Source organism: Talpa europaea (assembly GCF_964194135.1).
Source record: "Talpa europaea genome assembly, chromosome: 16".
Taxonomy (NCBI): Eukaryota; Metazoa; Chordata; class Mammalia; order Eulipotyphla; family Talpidae; genus Talpa; species Talpa europaea.
This window is the reverse complement of record NC_140084.1, coordinates 49919247-49939952: the sequence shown is the minus strand read 5'-3', so window position 1 is coordinate 49939952 and position 20706 is coordinate 49919247. Positions and strand designations below refer to the sequence as shown.

Here is a 20706-nt window from a genome sequence, read left to right as displayed (position 1 = left end):
TGTTCTCTGTAGGTATGTGTGAACTCCCCTGGGCAGCTCTGGCTCCCCCAGGGCACCTGAGGACTCAGCATTTCCCACAACTCATGGAGATGCACCAGGTGTGATCACAGCGTAGATCACACCACTGGTGGGAGTGAGTGGGGAACCACTCAGCAGAACCTCCCAGCACCACTGGACGTCCTCACAAGGACTGACCTTTCCCATTTCTTTTCCCTCTGGTTTTCCCCATGTGGCTTCTAAAATTCCCTTTTTGGTGACACTTTTCACTCTTTCATTCATCCACTCTCATCTGTTTCATTAATTCATTCATACTTATATTCTCGTAGTTATTATGTTCATGTTTAATTATATCCATAATTATTCATATATTGCCTGAGCGCCTCCTGTATGTCTGGCCCTGGGAATACAGATGGAACCAGGGCAGGCGCCATTTTCTTCTCCCATCCTAGACGTGCTAAGTCTGAACCACATTAGAGACCAACCCTGCCTGCACCCCACGGCATGGGTCCCAGCAAGCCCTACCGCCTGCCATTTAGAAGGGAGCAATGACATTAGTTCACTGGAGTCCCACAATGAAACTAAAAGGGGGCCTCCCTGGTGGCACAGGGGTTAAGTCTCAGCACTATGGAGCTACAGCAGCCACTGCAACAGGAGATCTATCTCCTGACCCACTTGGTGCGGCAGACCTCTCCTGCCGCCCGCTGCTCCCCTCAGCAGTGCTTTCAGTCTGTCTGCCTGTTCTGCTCCCCGCTCTGGCTCTGGTGAATCCTCTCACACTCCCGCGACTCTGCCCTGTGTCCCAGCTCTTGTACAAATAAAATAAATCTTGAAAAAAATAAATAAATATTTTTAAAAAAAGAAAGACAAACTTGTTTCAGCAGCAACTTATTAATCTGTATAAGCAAAAACGCAAATGTGTGTAATTTTCTTGCTCCTTTGTTCATCTCTTTGATAAAAACTTGGGCTGGGAGAGTGAGAGGCAAAGCTGCTCTCTAACCCTAACCCTAACCCTAACCCCAGCCTCCCCCTAATGCAAATTCATTCAGACTAGAGTCTTCCTTGATAGCAGAGAACTTCCTCGGCTGTCTGGCTGTCCGCGTCACCAAACAAGGCAGGGGCAGAGACCAGGGTGGGAAGACCTGGCAAAATCATTCATGGGTTGAAATCACCGCTTCCTTCCAATCCGCAGAGCATCCTCATCGGCAAGTGGTGTGAACCCTGCCTTGCAGACCAGAGAGAAGTGGGGGAGGTGGAGAAGGGGGGAGGGGTGGGGGAGATGCCCCAGCACCCAAGTTCTGGGCCATGAAATGTCAGTTGCCTTCTGAGAAGAGCATTTCCTTCGCTGCTTCCCTGTGGATGGCTGTGCCAGCCACCTGTGACCACGTGGTGTCAGGCAGGACAGTGCAAGTGCATGACGGGGTGAGAGCAGAAGTGGGGAGAGCCTGGGTGCTGAGCACCCACTGCCCAGCCGTACACCTTACCTGCAGATTTGCTGCAGCCGCAGAACTAATCCCACTTGGACTGACAGCTGACTACTGAAAATGTATAAATCACCAAAGTGTTGCATCCACTCAGACAAAGCAGGAAACACATGATTTTGGACATATTTAAAAGCAGCTCTAACCGGATGGTGGGTGATATTCTTTTTAAATACATATATATATATATATATATATATATATATATATATATAAAACTTCATTTTTATCATATTATCTCATTGCCTAAATATCTCACTTATGTTGCATTTATAGTCAGATTATTTTCTCACATTAACTCACATAGCATAAATCCACTCTTTGAAGGCGTGTGTGTTTGTGCAGCAGGGGTTGGGGTGAAGGTGGGGGGAGGCTTGTATATTTGCGAAGTTGTGCAAATGTGGACCTGGGCCAGCAGCCTCGCCACCAGCTGGGAGCCTGCTGGGCACCTGGCCTGCATGCCCTGTTCCAGGCACTGTCTTAGTTGCCGGTGTGGGGTTAGTCCCCCCAGAGGGGTCAGATAGGATTTTCTTAATGGGTCCAGTCTGGGGGTGAGAGCGGTGAGGACCCAAGGGGAAGGGAAGCTTCTGTCCTTGTCCACACCAGAGACCAGAAACGATAGCATCACATCCCAAGCTCCTACCGTCAACCCAATCGAAAGAGCCATCACTGCTCTCTTTGATGACCTAGAGGAATGTAGTTCAGGGGGCTCCAGCCAGTTCTAGGTTTATCAGTAAATATGTCTTCTCTATATAATCATCTCTAACAGTCTCATCTTTTCTCTCAGAGTGAGGATGAGGTCACCCCCTCCTTGTCAGTCCTGTCCTGGAGGCCTCAGGTCCCAAAATGCAGAATAAACACCCCTGGTCGGCTCCGTTGTGCTTTAGAATCTACAAGCATGTAGCTGCTCCACCCCTGAGTTTTCCATTCACTGTTTTTCTACTGCTCACCCATCTGATGCTGTTCCGAAGAGGCGTCCAGTTCGAGACGCACCCAGACGGACGCAACAGAAAGAGAGTACCCGACTACCAAGGTAGAGGAAGCAGAAATGAAATGCTTTTGGGCCTCCCTGGTGGCGCAGGGGTTAAGTCTCAGCACTACGAAGCTATCACCAGCCTCTGCAGCAGGAGTTGGATCCCTGACCAGGGAGCTGACCCACAAGGACACAGCAGATCTCTCCTGTCTCCCCGCTGCTCCCCTCAGCAGTGAATTTCAGTGAACCCACTTGTTCTCCCCACTCTCACTGGTGATTCCTCTCACCCCCGCACCTCTGGCCTGTACCGCAGTTCTTGTATGCATAGATAAATAAATTAAATCTTTTAAATAAATAAATAAAATTTATTTTAAAAAAAGAAGTGGGATGCTTTCTTTTGAGATTTCCTAACCTCTCGCCACTTCCTCTTCTTGAGTGAACACGTGTCAGGCAGCTGGGCAGGCGGGAACTGAGGGATGAGAAAGCAACTATTTCATCAGCAGGGCTTTCCTCCCGCACCATCCTGCAGCCTCTGCCTGTGAACAGCTGGACAGTAGGCATGTCGGGATTGTCTGTCCTGGTCTCCAGCTTCTCTTCTTTGGGGTTCACGACGCCCCCATGCCCCGCACCCCAGTCAGGGATGGCCTCTGTCTCCTGTCCACCTACTTGGAAGAACTGGAGGCTGTGGACCTGAAGAAGTTCAAGTTCTACCTGGGGGCTGTGGCCGAGCTAGGGCGGGGCAGGATCCCTTGGGGGCGCATGGAGACCGCAGGCCCCCTGGAGATGGCCCAGCTGCTGGTGGCCCACTGTGGGGCCAGGGACGCCTGGCGGCTGGCTCTGAGCCTCTTTGAGCGGATCAACAGGAAGGACCTATGCGAGAGAGGACAGAGAGAGGACCTGGTGAGGGGTAAGGAGGTGATGGGACAGGCAAGGGTACAATTCCCCTCTCCTCGGTGGTAATCCCTGAGACTGGGATTACTATTTTCATCCTTTTTCACGTAGCCTGTTTAATTTTTTTAAAGATTTATTTATGCATACAAGAACTGGGGTACAGGCCAGAGGTGTGGAGGGTGAGAGGACTCACCAGAGACAGAGTGGGGAGCAGAACAGGCGGATCTACTGAAATCCACTGCTGAGGGGAGCAGCGGGGAGACAGGAGAGATCTGCTGCGCCATGTGGGTAGCTCCCTGGATAGCGTCACAGTGTGTAGACTTAACGCCTTGTACCTCCAGAGAGGCCCTAGCATGGTTAGTTTTAGACAGTCTTCATCATCATCTCAGAGGTTATGTGGGTCACACATCTTATGCAAACATTATATGGTGTTCATTTTGTGTGTACTGAACTCTCCACACACCGTTAGAATGTAAGGTCCATGCAGTGCGGACCTGGTGTGTTGTTTATCCCTCTATATCTAATGCCTAGAAAAATGTCTGGATAACATTGGCCCACACACAGAGCTTCAGATTTCTTTTATTATTAAATTGTGTGTGTGTGTGTGAGAGTGTGTGAGTGTGTAAATGGAATGGAATGAAGGGAATGAACACATGGATGATGGATGGGACATGGGACATGGCCATGGGAGGGGATAACCCAAACTGATTCAGAACTTGTCGGCTGAATTGGCTGACGTGGGTAGATGGAGGTGCCGGGCCTCTTGATGAATATTCAGGAAAGAAAGTGAGTTATGAAGAATGCTGACTGCACGTGACTGCTGAACATTCTGGCGTGTGAGTTCTCATGGGGACAGTTTGACGTAACAGTAGCTAATATTACTGAGTCAGATACCTGTTAGCTGATTTACAAAATTTCTCTTCCAGACACCCCGCCTGGAGGCCAGTCCCCCTTGGGGCACCAGTCAGGATGGGTGGCCGTTCTGCCCCAAACTCCCAGGAAAGGTGAGCCCCGAGCCACGCGCCTGCTCGAATGAATTTGTCATATGTACCAGACTCTCCTACCGAGGGTATTTAAGCAAAAAAAGGCATTTCTTTAAGGCTTGCTTATAAGAAAATGTTTTGATCCTTTTCCGGTTCATAAGCATGATGATTGGGTGCTCACGCGGCTGTGTGAGATGTGCCTCCCTTAAACCTTGTTACGACGTCGGCACATTACCCTTCTGACGTGAAAAAAAAAAGAAAAAAAAAATGTTTTGGGATGGGCGTTTGCAGAATTAATGTAGTGGATTTGTGCCAAATCCCAACCTCTTCCTAATTTTCAGTTCCATCGACCTCTCTACAGAGGAGACACTGGAGTGTCGCCCTTAGACTTGTCACCTTCTGACTGGCTTTAAAAAGGGATGACATTCTGATATTTGGTGCAACATGGATGAACTTTGCAAATATTCTGCTAAAGGAAATGAAGCAAAAATACAGGACACATATAACTCCAATATCTGCCCACAGATATTGGAGTTATATGTGTCCTGTATTTTTGCTTCATTTCCTAATTGTCCTGTATTTTTGCTTCAATACCCTAACTCCAATAACTCCACTCCACAGGCCCCTAAAGCCGTCACATTCCTAGAGACAAGGAAGCAGACTGGGGTGGCCACCACGGACTCAGGGCAGAGAGGAGAACGGGGCGTTACTGTGTAGTCGGTATGGAGTTTCTGTTGAGGAGGATGAAAAAGTCCTGGAGATTATGTGGTGACGGAGCACAGTGCTGTGGATGCACTTCGAGCCACTGAGTCTGGGGCTTAAAGCAGTCAAAATGGCAAATAATCAAGTTATGGATCTGTTTTCCATGCCTTCGTTTTGATACAGTCCTGGAATCACCTTCAGATCTTTTTTACCTTCCTGTGGGCAGATATTCTGGGCCTGTGATGACATCTGAATGCAAGAGGATCCATTGTGTTTAAATCAGAGTTTCTCCCCCTTGGCAAACTGGGTGCTGCGACGGGACCCCTCCTGTGAGCGATGCCCAGTCTGCAAGGCCCATATATGCCCACTAGGTGGCAGTCGCCACTCCCAGTCCCAGACCTTGCAGATGTGCCCAGGCTGGGGAAGGGTCGATTCCTGGGCATTTATACCAAGCCCCCTCTAGTCAGGCTTTTCCAAGCAGGTCAAGCAAAAGATTTATAGAACAGATAATTCTTCAGCGCAGACTTGCATCTACCCTTTTTCAGAGGAGGCAGAGAAAACTTGCTATCTCCTAATTTAACGTGCAGCCATTTTGATACAGATGCATTTCTGGCCGAGTCCATGGGGAGTGGGGCTCAAGATTTTGCATTTGCAACCAGCTCATTTGAGATGGGTGGGTTACTTCAATAGGAGGAGCCGAGCATGCCGCTGGGGAGGTGGGCTTTTCCTCTAAGCGCAAGTCACCACTTTCCATCTTCCAGAAAGTGGTGATGTGCCTGGCCTTTTTTTTTTTTTTTAGATTTATTTTATTTATACAAGAGCTGGGGTACAGGCCAGATGCACGGGAGGGTGAGAGTGTTACAGGGCAGGGAGAGGGGCAGCCCAAACCCTGCAGGAAACCTGGAACCTCCCCCTTTTCTGGGGACCATGCTGTTACAATAGGATTCACCAGAGACAGAGCGAGGAACAGAACAGGCAGACTGACGAAACAGCAGACTGCTGAGGGGAGCAGCAGGTGAGACGGGCGAGGTCTGCTCACCATGTGGGTTGCTCCGGGGCTGGTGGGGATCGAACCAGCACTGCAGAGACTGCAGACAGCTTCACAGCGCTGCACTCAACCACCTGTGCCACCAGGGAGGCCCCTACACCCCAGTTCTTGTATGCATAAATAAATCTTTAAAAAAAAAACAAAGTTGCTGACTCTTCCACTCATCCTTCATTCCTCTCCATCAGACCCCGGGGAAGCCTACAGGGACTACGTGCGCAGGAAATTCCGGCTCATGGAGGACCGCAATGCACGCCTGGGCGAGTGTGTCAACCTCAGCCACCGATATACCCGGCTCCTGCTGGTGAAAGAACACTCCAGTCCCCTGTGGGCCCAGCAGAAACTTTTGAACACAGACCGGGGACACCACACGAGCCTCATCCAGATGGAGACCCTCTTCGAGCCGGACGAGGAGCGCCCTGAGCCTCCACGCACCGTGGTCCTGCAGGGCGCAGCGGGGATGGGCAAGTCCATGTTGGCCCACAAGGTGATGCTGGACTGGGCCGACGGGAAGCTCTTCCAAGACAGGTTTGATTATCTCTTCTACATCAACTGCAGGGAGATGAACCAGGGTAGCGCTGAGCGCAGCGCCCAAGACCTCATCTCCAGCTGCTGGCCGGAGCCCACCGTGCCCCTCCGGGACCTCGTCCGCCTTCCCGAGCGCCTGCTGTTCATCATCGACGGCTTCGATGAGCTCAAGCCATCCTTCCACGACCCGCAAGGTCCCTGTTGCTTCTGCTGGGAGACGAAGCAGCCCCCGGAGCTTCTCCTGAGCAGCCTGATTCAGAAGAAGGTGCTGCCTGAGCTATCTTTGCTTATCACCACCAGGCCCACGGCTCTGCAGAAACTCCAGCGCATGCTGGAGCACCCCAGGCACGTGGAGATCCTGGGTTTCTCCCAAGCAGAACGGAAGGAATACTTCTACAAGTATTTCGACGATGCAGAGCAAGCCGCCCAGGTCTTCAACTTCGTGAGGGACAACGAGGCCCTCTTCATGCTGTGCTTTGTGCCCCTGGTGTGCTGGGTCATTTGCACCTGCCTCAAACAGCAGTTGGAGGATGGGGGGCTTTTAAGACAGAAGTCCAGGACCACCACTGCTGTGTACATGCTCTACTTCCTGAGCTTGATGCAACCCAAGCCGGGAACCCCTACCCTCTTGCCACCGCCCAACCAGAGAAGGCTGTGTTCCTTGGCCGCAGATGGCCTCTGGCACCAGAAAATCCTGTTTGAGGAGCAGGACCTCAGGAAGCACGGCCTGGATGGGGCAGATGTCTCTGCCTTCCTCAACATGAACATCTTCCAGAAGGACATCAACTGCGAGAAGGTCTACAGTTTCATCCACTTGAGTTTCCAGGAATTCTTCGCAGCCATGTACTACATCCTGGATGGGGAGGAGAGCCTGGCCAGGCTGTTGACCGAGTATGGGTTTTCCGAAAGGAGCTTCTTGGCGTTCACGGTCCATTTCCTCTTTGGACTCCTGAACGAGGAGATGAGCCGCTACCTGGCGGAGAATCTGGGCTGGAAGGTCTCTCCTCACATCAAGGCTCAAGTGTTGGAGTGGATACAGAGCAAGGCTCAGAGCGAGGGCTCCACGCTGCAGCAAGGCGCCCTGGAGTTGTTTAACTGTCTGTATGAGATCCAAGAGGAGGAATTTATCCAACAAGCTCTGAGCCACTTCCAAGTGGTGGTGGTCAGCCACATGGCCACAAAGATGGAGTACTTGGTCTCGTCGTTTTGCGTGAAGAATTGCAGGAACACGCTCGTGCTGCACTTGCACGGGGCCGCCTACCGGGAGGACGAGGAGGGCGGGCCAGCACGCTCGGCGGCACCCAGCGCTCAGCCCGCGCAGCCGTAAGTACTTGCTGGAGCTCTTTCTCCACGTTCATGTTCATGCTCTTCACCCAGTTCGCGTTCTCAGGGGAGGTGCTGTTGCCTCCACCCTAGGAGGTACTTGATGGTATCTGGAGTTGTGCTTGGTTATCACAATGAGAGGACCAGGGTTTCTTCCCCATGCCAAGCAATTCTCTGTGGCGCCAACTATTTCCTACAATTTAACACAAATCTGTCTACCTGGGGATCCCACAGGGTGAAGGCTGCCTCCCAGGGGGCTGCCCCCACCACCCCTGATTTCAGGTGCTCAACTTAAGTAGTAGGTCTCTAGGTTACCCCCAACTTCTGCCTGACTTGGGTACTCATAGGAAGTTCCCCTGACCTTCTCCCCCTTGCAGTTGATTATTTACTGGAGCAGCCCCAGGGACTCAGGAAAACAATTCAGGCTCTGTTGGCCAGTTCATTATCAAGGGCTCTGAGGACAGACACAGGAACACCCAGAGGAAGAGGTCCTGGTGGGCGCCATCTCCCTGCACCTCTCCCTGGTCACCCAATGGGAAGCTCTCCAGATCCCATACTTTGAGGATTTTCCCGGCGCCTTCATCTTGTAGGCAACAATTGATCATTAACTCCATGCTCAGTCACTCTCCCTTCTCTGGAGGATGGGGGATGGGGCTGAAACGTCCAAGCTTCTAATCGTGGTTGGGTCTTTCTGGAGGCCAGCTCCCTCCCAGGAGCCCACCAGAGTCACCTCACGAGAACAAAGACACAGCTATCACCCAGGAAATTCCAGGGGCCGAGGAGCTCTGTGTTAGGAACGGGGGTTAAAGATCAAATATTGGAACAAAGGCTTTTCCTAGTGCTCTTATCACTTAGGAAATTACCAGGGTTTTAGGGGCTTCTTGTCAGGAACTTGGGGGTGGAGACCAAATGTTTTTTCTACTGTCTCGAAAGTACGAATGATAAATTCCAGTGCTTGCTGGTCTACTGCGGTGGACAGATGAATGGCTCCCCTAATGATGCCATGTTCTCTAGTCACTGGACATTGAGAATATGAGAGCTGACATGGCAGAGGGGCTTTGCGGGTGCAGTTAAGGCTCCTGAGGTGGCGGGACGGCCCTGCATTGTCCCAGGTCGTCACGAGGCACCGAGAGGCAGCTGAAGGGGACTATGATGTGTGATGAGGTCGGAGTGATGAGAGTCAAGAAGCAGGGCTGGGGAGGAATCAGGCAGGGCACCTTTGGAAATTCTAAAAGGCAAAGAAATGGATTCTCCCCTGGAGCCTCCAGGAGGAGCCAGCTCTGCCCACATCCCATGAGACCCCTTTTAGCCTTCTGGCTTCAGACCTGGGAGATAAGTAACTCGTGTTGTTTTCGGCAGATGCGATTATGGTGCTAAGAAATGAGCAAAGCTAGACTGGTCACCATTGCAGGAGGCTGGCCAGGGCTGGCGGCCCAGAGAAGTCCGGTTCCACCTGAAGCCCACGGAGCCGACCGTGAGCTCACGGGGGTCCCTGGGTAGCCAGACCTGGATTTTCAAGAAAATGTAGGAATCCGTGCTTTCCTGTGAAACCTCCTGATATGTTAATTTTAGACCTATTGAAGGAATTGTGCTCTTAGGTCACAGATGGGTAATTTCTGGCTCTGGTTTTTCATTGGAAAGTCTGCTTTCATCAGCTCTGAGCAGAGAGAGAAAAGAAAATAATTGATCAAAATTTTTTAAAAAAGGAAATCATTTAATGTATCTGTGGTTCTCAACCATAAATCACCTAGAAGACTGTCTAAAACAAATTCTGGATATAGGGGTGGAAAGGAAAATCCCCCTCCCTTTTGGGTTCTTCTTAGTTTGGCAAAGCAATCAAATTAACATCAGATAGATGGTTACGAGAGAAAAAATATATTACATGTGTATGGAGAACTGAGGTGAGTGTAGATTCTAAAGTGAATGGGGCAAAATGAGGTGCTCTGTATTCCTCAAATAAATGGGATGAGGGGCCTCCCTGGTGGCCTAGGTGTCAAGTCTCAGTGCTATCACCTTGATGGCCAGAGTTTGATCCCCGGCCAAGGAGCTGACCCACATGGCGCAGGAGACCTCCCCTGTCTCCTACCTGCTCCCCTCAGCAGTGTGTTTCAGTACATCTGCCTATTCTGCTCCCCACGTTGTCTCTGGTGAGTCCTCTCACTCCCCACATCTCTGGGCTGCACCCCAGCGTTTGTGTGCATAAATAAATTAAAAAAAAAAACAAAACTCCACTCTGTCCTGCTTTCCCTCACACAGAACCAAGAGGGCTGCTTTGCCAGACGCCTACGGCTCGCAGCTTGCTGTCGTTCTAAGCACCAACTCCAGCCTGATAGAGTTGGCCCTGCACCACCATGCCCTGGGCAGCCAGGGGGTGAGGCTGCTGTGTCAAGGGCTCAGACACCCAAACTGTAAGCTCCAGAACCTAAGGTGAGTCTGGGTTGGTCTGTGGGCTCCCCAAGGAGTGTATTTTACCACAATTTAAGTTAAAACAGAGGCTCCCCTCTCTTTCTCTCCTCTATCTGTCTGTGTGTCATCTATATTTAAGAATGCAGGTTGCAGGTCTCCCTGGTGGCGCAAGGGGTTAAGTCTCAACATTAATCTCCATTCATTTATTTTAGAAAATGGGGAAAACAGGTACAGACCTAAACCAAGTGGCCTGATGCTTTTCTCCTTCCTTCCTTCCCAGGCTGAAGAGGTGCCAGGTCCCCGGCTCCGCCTGCCAGGACCTCGCTGAGGCGCTGGTGGCCAATGCGAATGTAGTAAGGCTGGACCTGAGCAGCAACAGCCTGGGGCTAAAGGGCGCACAGCTGCTCTGTGAGGGGCTGCGGCACCCCAAGTGCAGGCTGCAGATGGTCCAGTGAGTCTCTACCCCTGGAGCAAACGCTCATCCCCACAGCCTCCCACAGCAAACTCATTATCTCTGACTGCTTGACATGTCTCCTAAAGGTGGAAGACCCCCAGTCTCTGCCTCTAAATCAGGGCTGCCCTTCTCCATGAGCACATACCCCAGCCCTCTGCACTTTTGCTGAACCTCTCTCTGCCTTGCTCTGACCCCACCCTTCCCTCGGAGGCACCCGCCCACCCAGCACCGCACCTCCTGACTGACCAGGACTGAACAGTCAGAACCCAGAGCTCCCCTCTCTCAGACCTCTTAGTCAAGTGCTCCTCTTGTCCTGTAATGACACTCTTCTAGAACAACATTCAGTTTTCCTCCTCTGCTTCTAACACTTCTGGTCACCAAATGTGTGGGCTCCCACTCCCTCAAGCAGTTCTGCGACACCAGCTGGGTGTCCTACAGTTTAACTCAACAATAACATCAGATTCCACAGATTCCCTGGGCAAAGGGCCCAGTCCCAGGAGACTGCTCCCAACACACTTCAGATGCCAATTGCAACCCCCGTAGCTCACCTGTGTTGTGAGCACTGGCTGTAGATTAGAGGTTCAGCGGCCTTGGGGGATAATCGCTTGCTAGATTGCTCACAGAACTCAGGGAAACACCTATTTCCATTGGCCAACTTCTTAAAGGATATGACAGAGGACACAGGTGTATGGCACCCTCCCACTGTGGATGGGTTCACCACCTCAACGCTCTTGGAAGCCTGTGTATTGGGATTTTCTGGCTGCATCCTCCTATAGGCAAAGTTTCTTTAATCTCTGTAGCTTGAGTGATGGGCAGAAGTTCATGATGGGTGATTAAATGGGGGAGGGGGTGCAAGAGGTTAAGTCTCAGTGCTATGAAGCTATCTGCAGCCACTGCAGCATGAGTTTGACCCCCGGCCAGGAAGCCGACCCACATGGTGCAGCAGACCTCTCCTGTCTCCCCACTGCTCCCCTCAGCAGTGGATTTCAGTGGATCTGCCTGCTCTGCTCCCCACTCTGTCTCTGGAGAATCCTCTCACCTCCCGCACCTCTGGCCTACACCCAAGTTCTTTTAAGCAAAAATAAATAAAATCTTTTTAAAAAATAAATAAATAAATGAGGCCAGGGAGGAGCCATCAGATCACAGAAAAGCAAAGTGGCGCCTCTTCACTGGTTCTTTGCCCCCAGGTTGAGGAAATGTCAGCTGGACGCTGGGGCTTGCCAGGAGATGGCCTCTGTGCTCAGCACCAATCAACACCTGGTGGAGCTGGACCTGACAGGAAACGCGCTGGAGGATTTGGGTCTGGAACAACTGTGTCGGGGGTTGAGGCACCCAGTCTGCAGGCTGCGCATCTTGTGGTGAGTTCTTGGGGGGTCCACTTAAAACGCGACTCTCGTATTGAACGATGGTATAGAAGTGCCTCTATGCTTTGGCCTCCCTGGCTCATAGCAGTGTTATTCTAAATAACCGGCAGGTGGAAACAACCCAAATGTCCATCAATGGGGGAATGGAATCAACAAAATGTGGCAGATAAACAGGAACTATCTTATTCTACCTTATAAATGGAAATTCAGGTACATCTTCCAATATGGCTGAACCTGGAGGATATTATGTGAAGTGACATAAGCCACAAAAGGACAAAGATTATTTAACTCCACTTGCACGAGGAAACTAGAATAATCAAATACATAGAGACAGAAAGTAGAACAGTGGAGGGGCCTCCCTGGTGGCGCAAGGGTTGAAGATAGTGCTATCAGGCTGTCACCAGCCACTGCGGCACGAGTTCAATCCCCGGCCAGCCAGGGAGCACCCACAGGGCGCAGCAGACCTATCCTGTCTTCCCACTGCTCCCCTCAGCAGTGTATTTTCAGTAGATACACCTGTTCTGCTCCCCTCTCTGTCTCTGGTGAATCCTCTCATCTCATACCCCCACCTCTGGCCAATACCCAGCTCTTGTACGCATAAATAAATCTTTTAAAAAATGCATGCATGACTGTTGGGCCTCCCTAGTGGCGCAGCGGTTGAGCACTGGGTTGCGAAGCTGCCCGCAGCCTCTGCAGCGCCGGTTTGATCCCTGGTCCCTGGTTGCTGGGCGAGGGTCCCACATGGTGCACAGACCTCTCCTGCCGCCCGCTGCTACCCTCAGCAGTGTACTTCGTCAGTCTGCCTGTTCTGTTCCCCGCTCTGGCTCTGGTGAATTCTCTCACCCTCTCGAGCTTCTGACTGTACCCAGTGCTTGTAGAAGTAAATAAATAAATCTTAAAAAAACAAAAAGCATGACTGTTGAGGTAGGGAGGATAATAGCATTGTCATTGTTGAGAAGCCCCTGTAGTAGAGGCTGGATTGCATCTCCTGCAGGTTGAAGATCTGCCACCTGACCGCCGCTGCCTGTGGAGACCTGGCCTCCACACTCAGTGTGAACCAGAGCCTGAGGGAGCTGGACCTCAGCCTGAACGACCTGGGGGACCCTGGGGTGCTGCAGCTGTGCGAGGGGCTTAAGCATCCCCACTGCAAACTCCAGACCCTCCGGTAAGTCCCGCTGTGCTCACCATGGTGAGAATCCAACCCCACAGTCCATGCCCTCGTCTGCACTCCCTAGGGCCACCTCCCCGCCTGCTTCTCCTAACTCCTGCTCAGCCGTGCCCCTGCTACCCTGATGACGTCTGTTTATCTGTAATCAGAACAAATGCTCTTCACCAAGGATGCCTTCCCCAGCCTCTAGATAGGGTCTGGTTCCCAGTTTCATGATCCTGTTTGACCTTATACTTCCAGCGTCGCTTACTCAAATCTATAATTAGTCTGTATACATTTAATCAACTCTATATTTCAAAGGCTAGTGTAAGACTTGACCAAGAGATGGGGGCCTCCCTGGTGGTGCAGGGGTTAAAATCTCAATGCTATCAAGCTATCGGCAGCCACTGCAGTATGAGATCGATCCCCGGCCAGGGAGCTACCCACATGGCACAGCAGACCTCTCCTGTCTCCCCACTGCTCCCCTCAGCAGTGTATTTCAGTCAGTCTGCCTGTTCTGCTCTCCGCTCTGTCTCTGGTGAGTCCTCTCACCCCCATACCTCTGGCCTATGCCCCAGCTCTTGTATGCATAAATAAATAAATCTTTAAAAAAAAAAAACAACACTGTTGGGTGTAAAATGTTCTTAAATTCTATTTTCCTCATCAATAGTGAGGCTGAGAGTCTCTTCATGTGTTTAACAGCCTTTAGGTTTCCACCTTCTGTGCATGGTCTGCTCATGAAATGTTGGTGTTGTGAGTGTGTTCTCCTTATTCGTCTTGTTGATCTGCAGATGCTCCCCCAATACTGTTAATCTTCCATGAACTGCTTTTGGAAATGTCTTCGGGCAAGTCGGCAATCTGCCAACCTCCTCGTGAATTCTTTCATCCAATGGAAATCTTTGTTTTGAGGTCAAATCTAGATGCTTTTCTATGATTCTATATATAGATATGTATTTTGTGGCTCATCTAAGAATTTCTTTGCTAATGCAATGTCCCATGTTTCTCCTTTGTGTTTATATGTATAGCTAGGTGGCATCCACTTAATTTTCTTTTTCTTTTTTTTAAAGATTTATTTATTTATGCATACAAGAACTGGGATGCAGGCCAGAGGTGCGGGGATGGGAGGATTCACCAGAGACAGAGTGGGAAGCAGCACAGGTGGATCCACTTAAATCCACTGCTGAGGGGAGCAGTGCAGCGGGGAGACAGGAGAGGTCTGTTGTACCATGGGGGTCAACTTCCTGGCCAGGGATTGAACTCATGTGCTGCAGTGGCTGGCAACAGCTTCATAGTGCTGAGACTTAACTCCCAGGGCCACCAGGAAGGCCCCTTCCTGGTCCTTTCGATTTCTGGTTTCTGCCCATCTTCCCACCTGCTGCTCTTTCTCCTTCTTCATCTCTCAAGGGTGAGAAGAGTCAGGAGCTCTGCCCACCGCAGGGCCTGGCACACCTTCCCCAGGTGTGTGCGGAAGGGATGAGCCGACCCTGTCTTTGCAGGTTGGGCATCTGCCGCCTGGGCGCTGCTGCCTGTGAGGGCCTGTGTGCTGTGCTACGGGCCAACCCGCACCTCCGGGACATGGACCTGAGCTTCAACGACCTGGGCGACCCCGGCATGTGGTGGCTGTGTGAGGGCCTCCGGCACCCGGGCTGCAGGCTCCAGAAACTGTGGTGAGTGGTCGTTGGTGGTGGTCACTGGGGCAGGGCATTTTCTTGCCCTTTTTATTTTTCTGCACAGGGCTTTATCCCTCCATGCGTTGTGACGGTTACAGGAGTATAGTGGTGGAAAGAAAAGGGCAAACAGTTGATTCTCCTTGCGGATGCAAACATAAGATGCTGAATGTTTCCTTCAGTTGTTGCCTCTAACCATTTTCTGTAAAATCCCATCTTCCTTGATATTTACTTGGGTAAATGATTCACAGCTTTTTATCCAAAGTAGCCCTGATATACTTTTTTTATTGCAGTAATATTGCATTGTAACATTATACAAGTTTCATGTGTGCATCATTGTAAATAACTGTGTATAAATTACATTAAATTCACCACATAGTCTTCCTTCCCTCTTCCTTCCTGCCTGTTCTTCCTCCCCCTTTGTCTCTCTCCAGGGTAAAGTCCAGGGTGAATCAGCATCTCTGCATACAGCGTGGGGTCTGCCAAAATCTTTGCCCAATTTACTCTCTCCTCTTCCTCTCTCCTTTCTTTAATGACTATTTTGGTTTTGTAGCCTAAAAGTTTACTTTCATTTTATTTAGTTCATTCATTTACTTGGTTTCTCTATAAACCATGTATGAAAGAAATTATACAATATTTGTCTTTTATTAAAAAAAGATTTATTTTATTTATTTATGATACAAGAGCTGGGGTGTGGGCCAGAGGTGCTGGGGTGGGGTGGGGGTGAGAGGATTCGCCAGAGACAGTGGGGAGCAGAACAGGCAGATCCACTGAAATATACTGCTGAGGGGAGCAGCAGGGAGACAGGAGAGGTCTGCTGTGCCATGTGGGTCAGCTTCCTGGCTGGGGATCGAACTCGTGCTGCAGTGGCTGGGGACAGCTTCATAGTACTGAGACTAAACCCCTTGCACCACCAGGGAGGTCCTCATTCAGAATTTGAACCTGGGAAGAACTGCAGGCATTTTGTCACCAAGTAGGGTTAAGGCTAACTTTAACTGTTAATGGAATCAATACAGCAATAAATATAGAAGATAATGGAGATTGAGATTTCAAACACCTAGATCAAGCCATGCCTGAAGCAGTTTTTCAGTTGCATAAGTCAATAAATACTTTATTTTCAGAAGTCAGTATAAACTGGTACTGTATGATTTACTGTTTTGTTTTTTTTTTGCTTTGTCTCCAATTTCTTTCTTTCCTGTATTCACTGCTATTACAATAAAAACAAGAATGGGTAGCATTTATTGAAAATCAACTGTGTGCTAAGCTCCTTGCCAAGGGTTCTACATTTATTCATTTTTTAAAAAGATTTATTTATACAAGAACTGGGGTATAGTCAGAGGCACGGGAGGGTGAGAGAATTCACCAGGGACAGAGTGGGGAGCAAAACAGGCAGACAGACCAAAAGCACTGCTGAGAGGAGCAGCGGGTGAGGTAGGTGAGGTCTGCCGTGCCATCTGTTTCTCCCTGGCCGGCCGGGAATCGAACGCGCACTGCAGAGGCTGTGGACAGCTTCATAGCATGGTGCCCAATCCGCTGCGCTGCCAGGAAGGCCCTACTTATTCATTTTTGTTTAGATCTAGATCCCCCTCTAGAGCTCGAGGACAACATGAATTCCTGATGGACTGAAATGGGTTTCTTTTTTTAATTTTTTTTTTTTATAGAGGCATGTTTTATTTATTTATTTATTTGTTTGTTTGTTTGTTTGTTTTGTTTATACATGCACTGGGTACAGTCAGAAGTGCGGGAGGGAGAGAGAATTCACCAGAGCCAGAGCAGGGAGCAGAGCAGGCAGAAGGACCGAAGTACAGTGCTGAGGGGAACAGCGGGTGGCAGGAGAGGTCTGCGCGCCATGTGGGACCCTCCTCTGGTGGCCGGGGAGCAGCCGGGGATCGAACCCGCGCTGCAGAGGCCGCGGGCAGCTTCGCAACCCAGCGCTCAACCGCTGTGCCACGGGGGAGGCCCTGAAATGGGTTTCAGTGGGACATTGGGGTAGAACTCCCAGGAGGGGAAATGGATACTTGGCTGCAAAATCAACAGGAGTCCATTAGAGAGGGGCCTGTGATGGAGGGCCATCTGTAAATGAGTCTTAAGTGCTTTCTTTCCATCACCACCCTGCCCTTGACCTAAACTGCTTTGGTTCTACTCTACCTTCTCTCACACTGGTCCCCTGAGAATATCACCTGACTCCTGATATTGCTTCAACAGGCTGGATAGCTGTGGCCTTACAGCTAAAGCTTGTGAGGATCTTTCTTCCATCCTGGGGGTCAACCAGACCCTGAAGGAGCTTTATCTGACCAACAACGCCCTGGGGAATGTCGGTGTCAGGCTGCTGTGCACGAGACTGAGCCTTCCTGCCTGCAAACTCCAAGTCCTCTGGTGAGACCTGGTCCTAGGATCTGAAGACAGCACACGGGTTTCAGAGTTGGAGTGAGGGTCAATAACTGAGGTCCACTGTTTGCACAAATAATCCAGAAAGTTTGTTAAAATTTCATTCATGTGGCGTACACGGGAGACCTTACTACATATACCTCTCAGGAGATACCTGTAACCCCTGCTGACTGTCTCCATGACCTTAGATAATTTGCTGCCTATCCCCTACTCTGCGGTATGTGGTCATCGCAGCCTTAGTGAGGATCTGCAACAACTCTGCCTGGTTCATACTTCCATCACTTACCCACTTAGCGATACACTTTTGCAATTTAGCACCTCAGTATCCCAGTCTATTGTTTTGTGTTTTGTTGTTTTTTTTTTTTTTTTAAAGAGCTGGGGTGCAGGCCAGAGGTGTGGGGCATGAGAGGATTCACCAGAGACAGAGTGGGGAGCAGAACAGGCGGATCTACTGAAATCCACTGCTGAGGGGAGCAGTGGGGAGACAGGAGAGGTCTGCTGTGCCATGCGGGTAGCTCCCTGGCCAGGGATCGAACTCATGCTGCAGTGGCTGCGGATAGCTTCATAGTCTGAGACTTAACCCCTTGCGCCACCAGGGAGGCCCAGTATCCTAGTCTATTAAATTAGGAAAACAGTTGCTTCTTCATAAGGCTACTACAGATTAAATGAATTAACACTGATTAGGGACTTAAATTGTGTGTTATTTAGAATAAGCCTATTTCCCAATAGCGTTTGGTTTCAGGTAAAGTACTAATTAAAGGAATTAGGGAGGGCCTTCCCTGGTGGTGCAGCGGTTGAGCGCTGGGCTGCGAGGCTGCCCGCAGCCTCAGCAGCACCCGTTCGTTCCCCGCCTGCCAGCGAGGGTCCCACAAAAAAATAAATAAAGGAATTAGGGAAACAATTAGATTTGATGTGTTGACTGAAAACCTCAATCCTAGACGTAATCCTACTGCCCACTCTGTTCTCAGGTTATTTGGAATGGAACTGAGCAAATCCACCCACAGGAGGCTGGCGGAACTCCGCGTGACCAAACCCTACCTAGACATTGGCTGCTGAATGGTATCTGCTGGTCCTTCTCTGGAGGTCAAGCCCATCCCAGGACCCTTGAATCAAGATAAAGATCTTTATTGACTCAAGATAAACTCATTCAGCATAAATCCTTTCTACTTGGAGTCTATGTAGTCAGTTTTTTTTTCCTTTTTCTTTTTTTTTTTTAAAGATTTATTTATTTATTTATACAAGCACTGGGTACAGTCAGAAGCGCGGGAGGGTGAGAGAATTCACCAGAGCCAGAGCAGGGAGCAGAGCAGGCAGAAGGACGAAATATACTGCTGAGGGGAGCAGTGGGTGTGGCAGGAGAGGTCTGTCATGCCATGTGGGACTCTCACAGGAGGCCAGAGATCTAACTGGTGCTGCAGAGGCTGCGGGCAGATTCACAGCCAGCGCTCAACCACTGCACCACCAGGGGAGGCTCTATGTAGTCAGTTTGTAATGAGATTTTGAGCTTTGATTTTGGGAATGTGGGTGCCATGGAGAACGTGGCAGGAGAGCCCGGGGGATTCTTGACCTGGGATCTCAAGGGAGGTCGCTTTCCACTCCACTCACCCTTCCCCCACTCAAAGTGACAGGGGACTCTTAGCAATTTCAGTGGATAGAGGCTTAGGATTCCGTGGGTGGGAAGCCATCGATGTTTTGGGTTAAATCAAGAACAAAACCAAGCAGTCTTATAAAAATTGAGACTAGACCAATGATCGTCCAGGCTCTCAACACTGCTACGAACATGCTTAAACTGTAACAAAACATCTGAAGACTTCAAGTGGTTGGAATTGTAGATAACAGTCCCTGTAATCCATTAAAGTGTAGGAAACTCAACTTCTGAAGACTTCAGAAATGCAAACTTCCAGAAGTCCATGCTTGTCTGACTCAAGCACCTCCCAAGTAGGTTACCTGCACCCCCTGCCCTTCTGCAACAGCTGATCCTGCCCCCACTCACCAGACGCCCATGGGTGACCCTCACCGAGGTAACCAAGGAATTACACATTCCCTAGGATACCTGAGAATTTGAGCCAACTGCTATGTATTGGGTATGGGACTGTTGCTCTTAGATTCAGGTGTCCTAAGAGGTAGGGAACCCCAGGTTTAGGACTACAGGCCTTTCACTAAGTAAACTTAGGTGCGCTAGTTAGGGGTGGCCAGCTGGAGACTCGTTATCCTCAAGGGCTAACAAAAGGGGTTCATGTATCAATTATCCATTTATTTTTATTTTTTTTTAATTTTTTTTATTAATTTTTTTTCTTTTATAGAGTCATGTTTTATTTATTTGTTTGTTCGTTTGTTTCGTTTATACATGCACTGGGTACAGTCAGAAGCGCGGGAGGGTGAGAGAATTCACCAGAGCCAGAGCGGGGAGCAGAGCAGGCAGAAGGACCGAAGTACACTGCTGAGGGGAGCAGTGGGCGGCAGTAGAGGTCTACGCGCCATGTGGGACCCTCCTCCGGTGGCCGGGGAGCAGCCGGGGATTGAACCGGCGCCGCAGAGGCCGCGGGCAGCTTCGCAACCCAGCGCTCAACCGCTGCGCCACCGGGGAGGCCCTATCCATTTATTTTTAAAACAAGCAGACTGGCCTCCCCGGTGGCGCAGCGGTTGCGCGCTGGGTTGCGAAGCTTCCCGCGGCCTCTGCGGCGCCGGTTCAATCCCCGGCTGCTCCCCGGCCACCGGAGGAGGGTCCCACATGGCGCGCAGACCTCTCCTGCCGCCCGCTGCTCCCCTCAGCAGTGTACTTCGGTCCTTCTGCCTGCTCTGCTCCCCGCTCTGGCTCTGGTGAATTCTCTCACCCTCCCGCACTTCTGACTGTATCCAGTGCATGTATAAACAAAAACAAATAAAACATGCCTCTATTAAAAAAAAAAAAAAACACAGGCAGACTGATGAAATACACTGCTGAGGGGAGCAGTGGGCAGCAGGAGAGGTCTGTCCCGCTATGTGGGACCCTCACCGGCGGCCGGGGATCGAACTGGTGCTGTAGAGGCCACGAGCAGCTTCGCAGCCCAGCGCTTAACCGCTGGGCCACCAGGGGAGGCCCTCTATCCATTTAAAGAGACAAAATGGAGCCTCCCTGGTGGCACAAGGGGTTAGGATGCAGCCTATGAAGCTATCCCCAGCCAGGGATAGCTTCCTGGCTGGGAGCTGACCCACATGGTGCAGACCGCTCCTGACTCACCTGCTGCTCCCCCCCAGCTGTGGATTTCACTCAATTTGCCTTTTCTGCTCCCCACGGTCTCTGGTGAATCCCTTCACACACCCCCACCCCACCTCGGGCTTATATCCCAGTTCTTGTGTGAATTCGTTTAGCCGGGG

General features: G+C 50.5%; 1 protein-coding gene across 3 annotated transcripts; it reads left to right on the top strand.

Annotated features, from left to right (window-relative positions):
* Positions 1-3069: 3069 nt before the first annotated feature.
* Positions 3070-18755, top strand: NLRP12 (NLR family pyrin domain containing 12; the record flags this gene model as incomplete). 3 transcript variants are annotated; one of them, XM_084257760.1, is made up of 10 exons in its annotated part: positions 3070-3358; positions 4269-4346; positions 6261-7923; positions 10180-10350; positions 10610-10780; positions 11971-12141; positions 13142-13312; positions 14791-14961; positions 17167-17337; positions 18318-18755. In XM_084257760.1, the coding sequence occupies 10 exons, from the start codon at positions 3070-3072 to the stop codon at positions 18403-18405; spliced, it is 3144 nt and encodes a 1047-aa protein (XP_084113886.1). In that variant the 3' UTR covers positions 18406-18755. The 3 variants fall into 3 exon arrangements, with proteins under 3 accessions (XP_084113886.1, XP_084113885.1, XP_084113887.1); XM_084257759.1 differs by having other exon boundaries at positions 6204-7923; XM_084257761.1 differs by lacking the exon at positions 14791-14961.
* Between the last annotated feature and the right edge of the window lie 1951 nt (positions 18756-20706).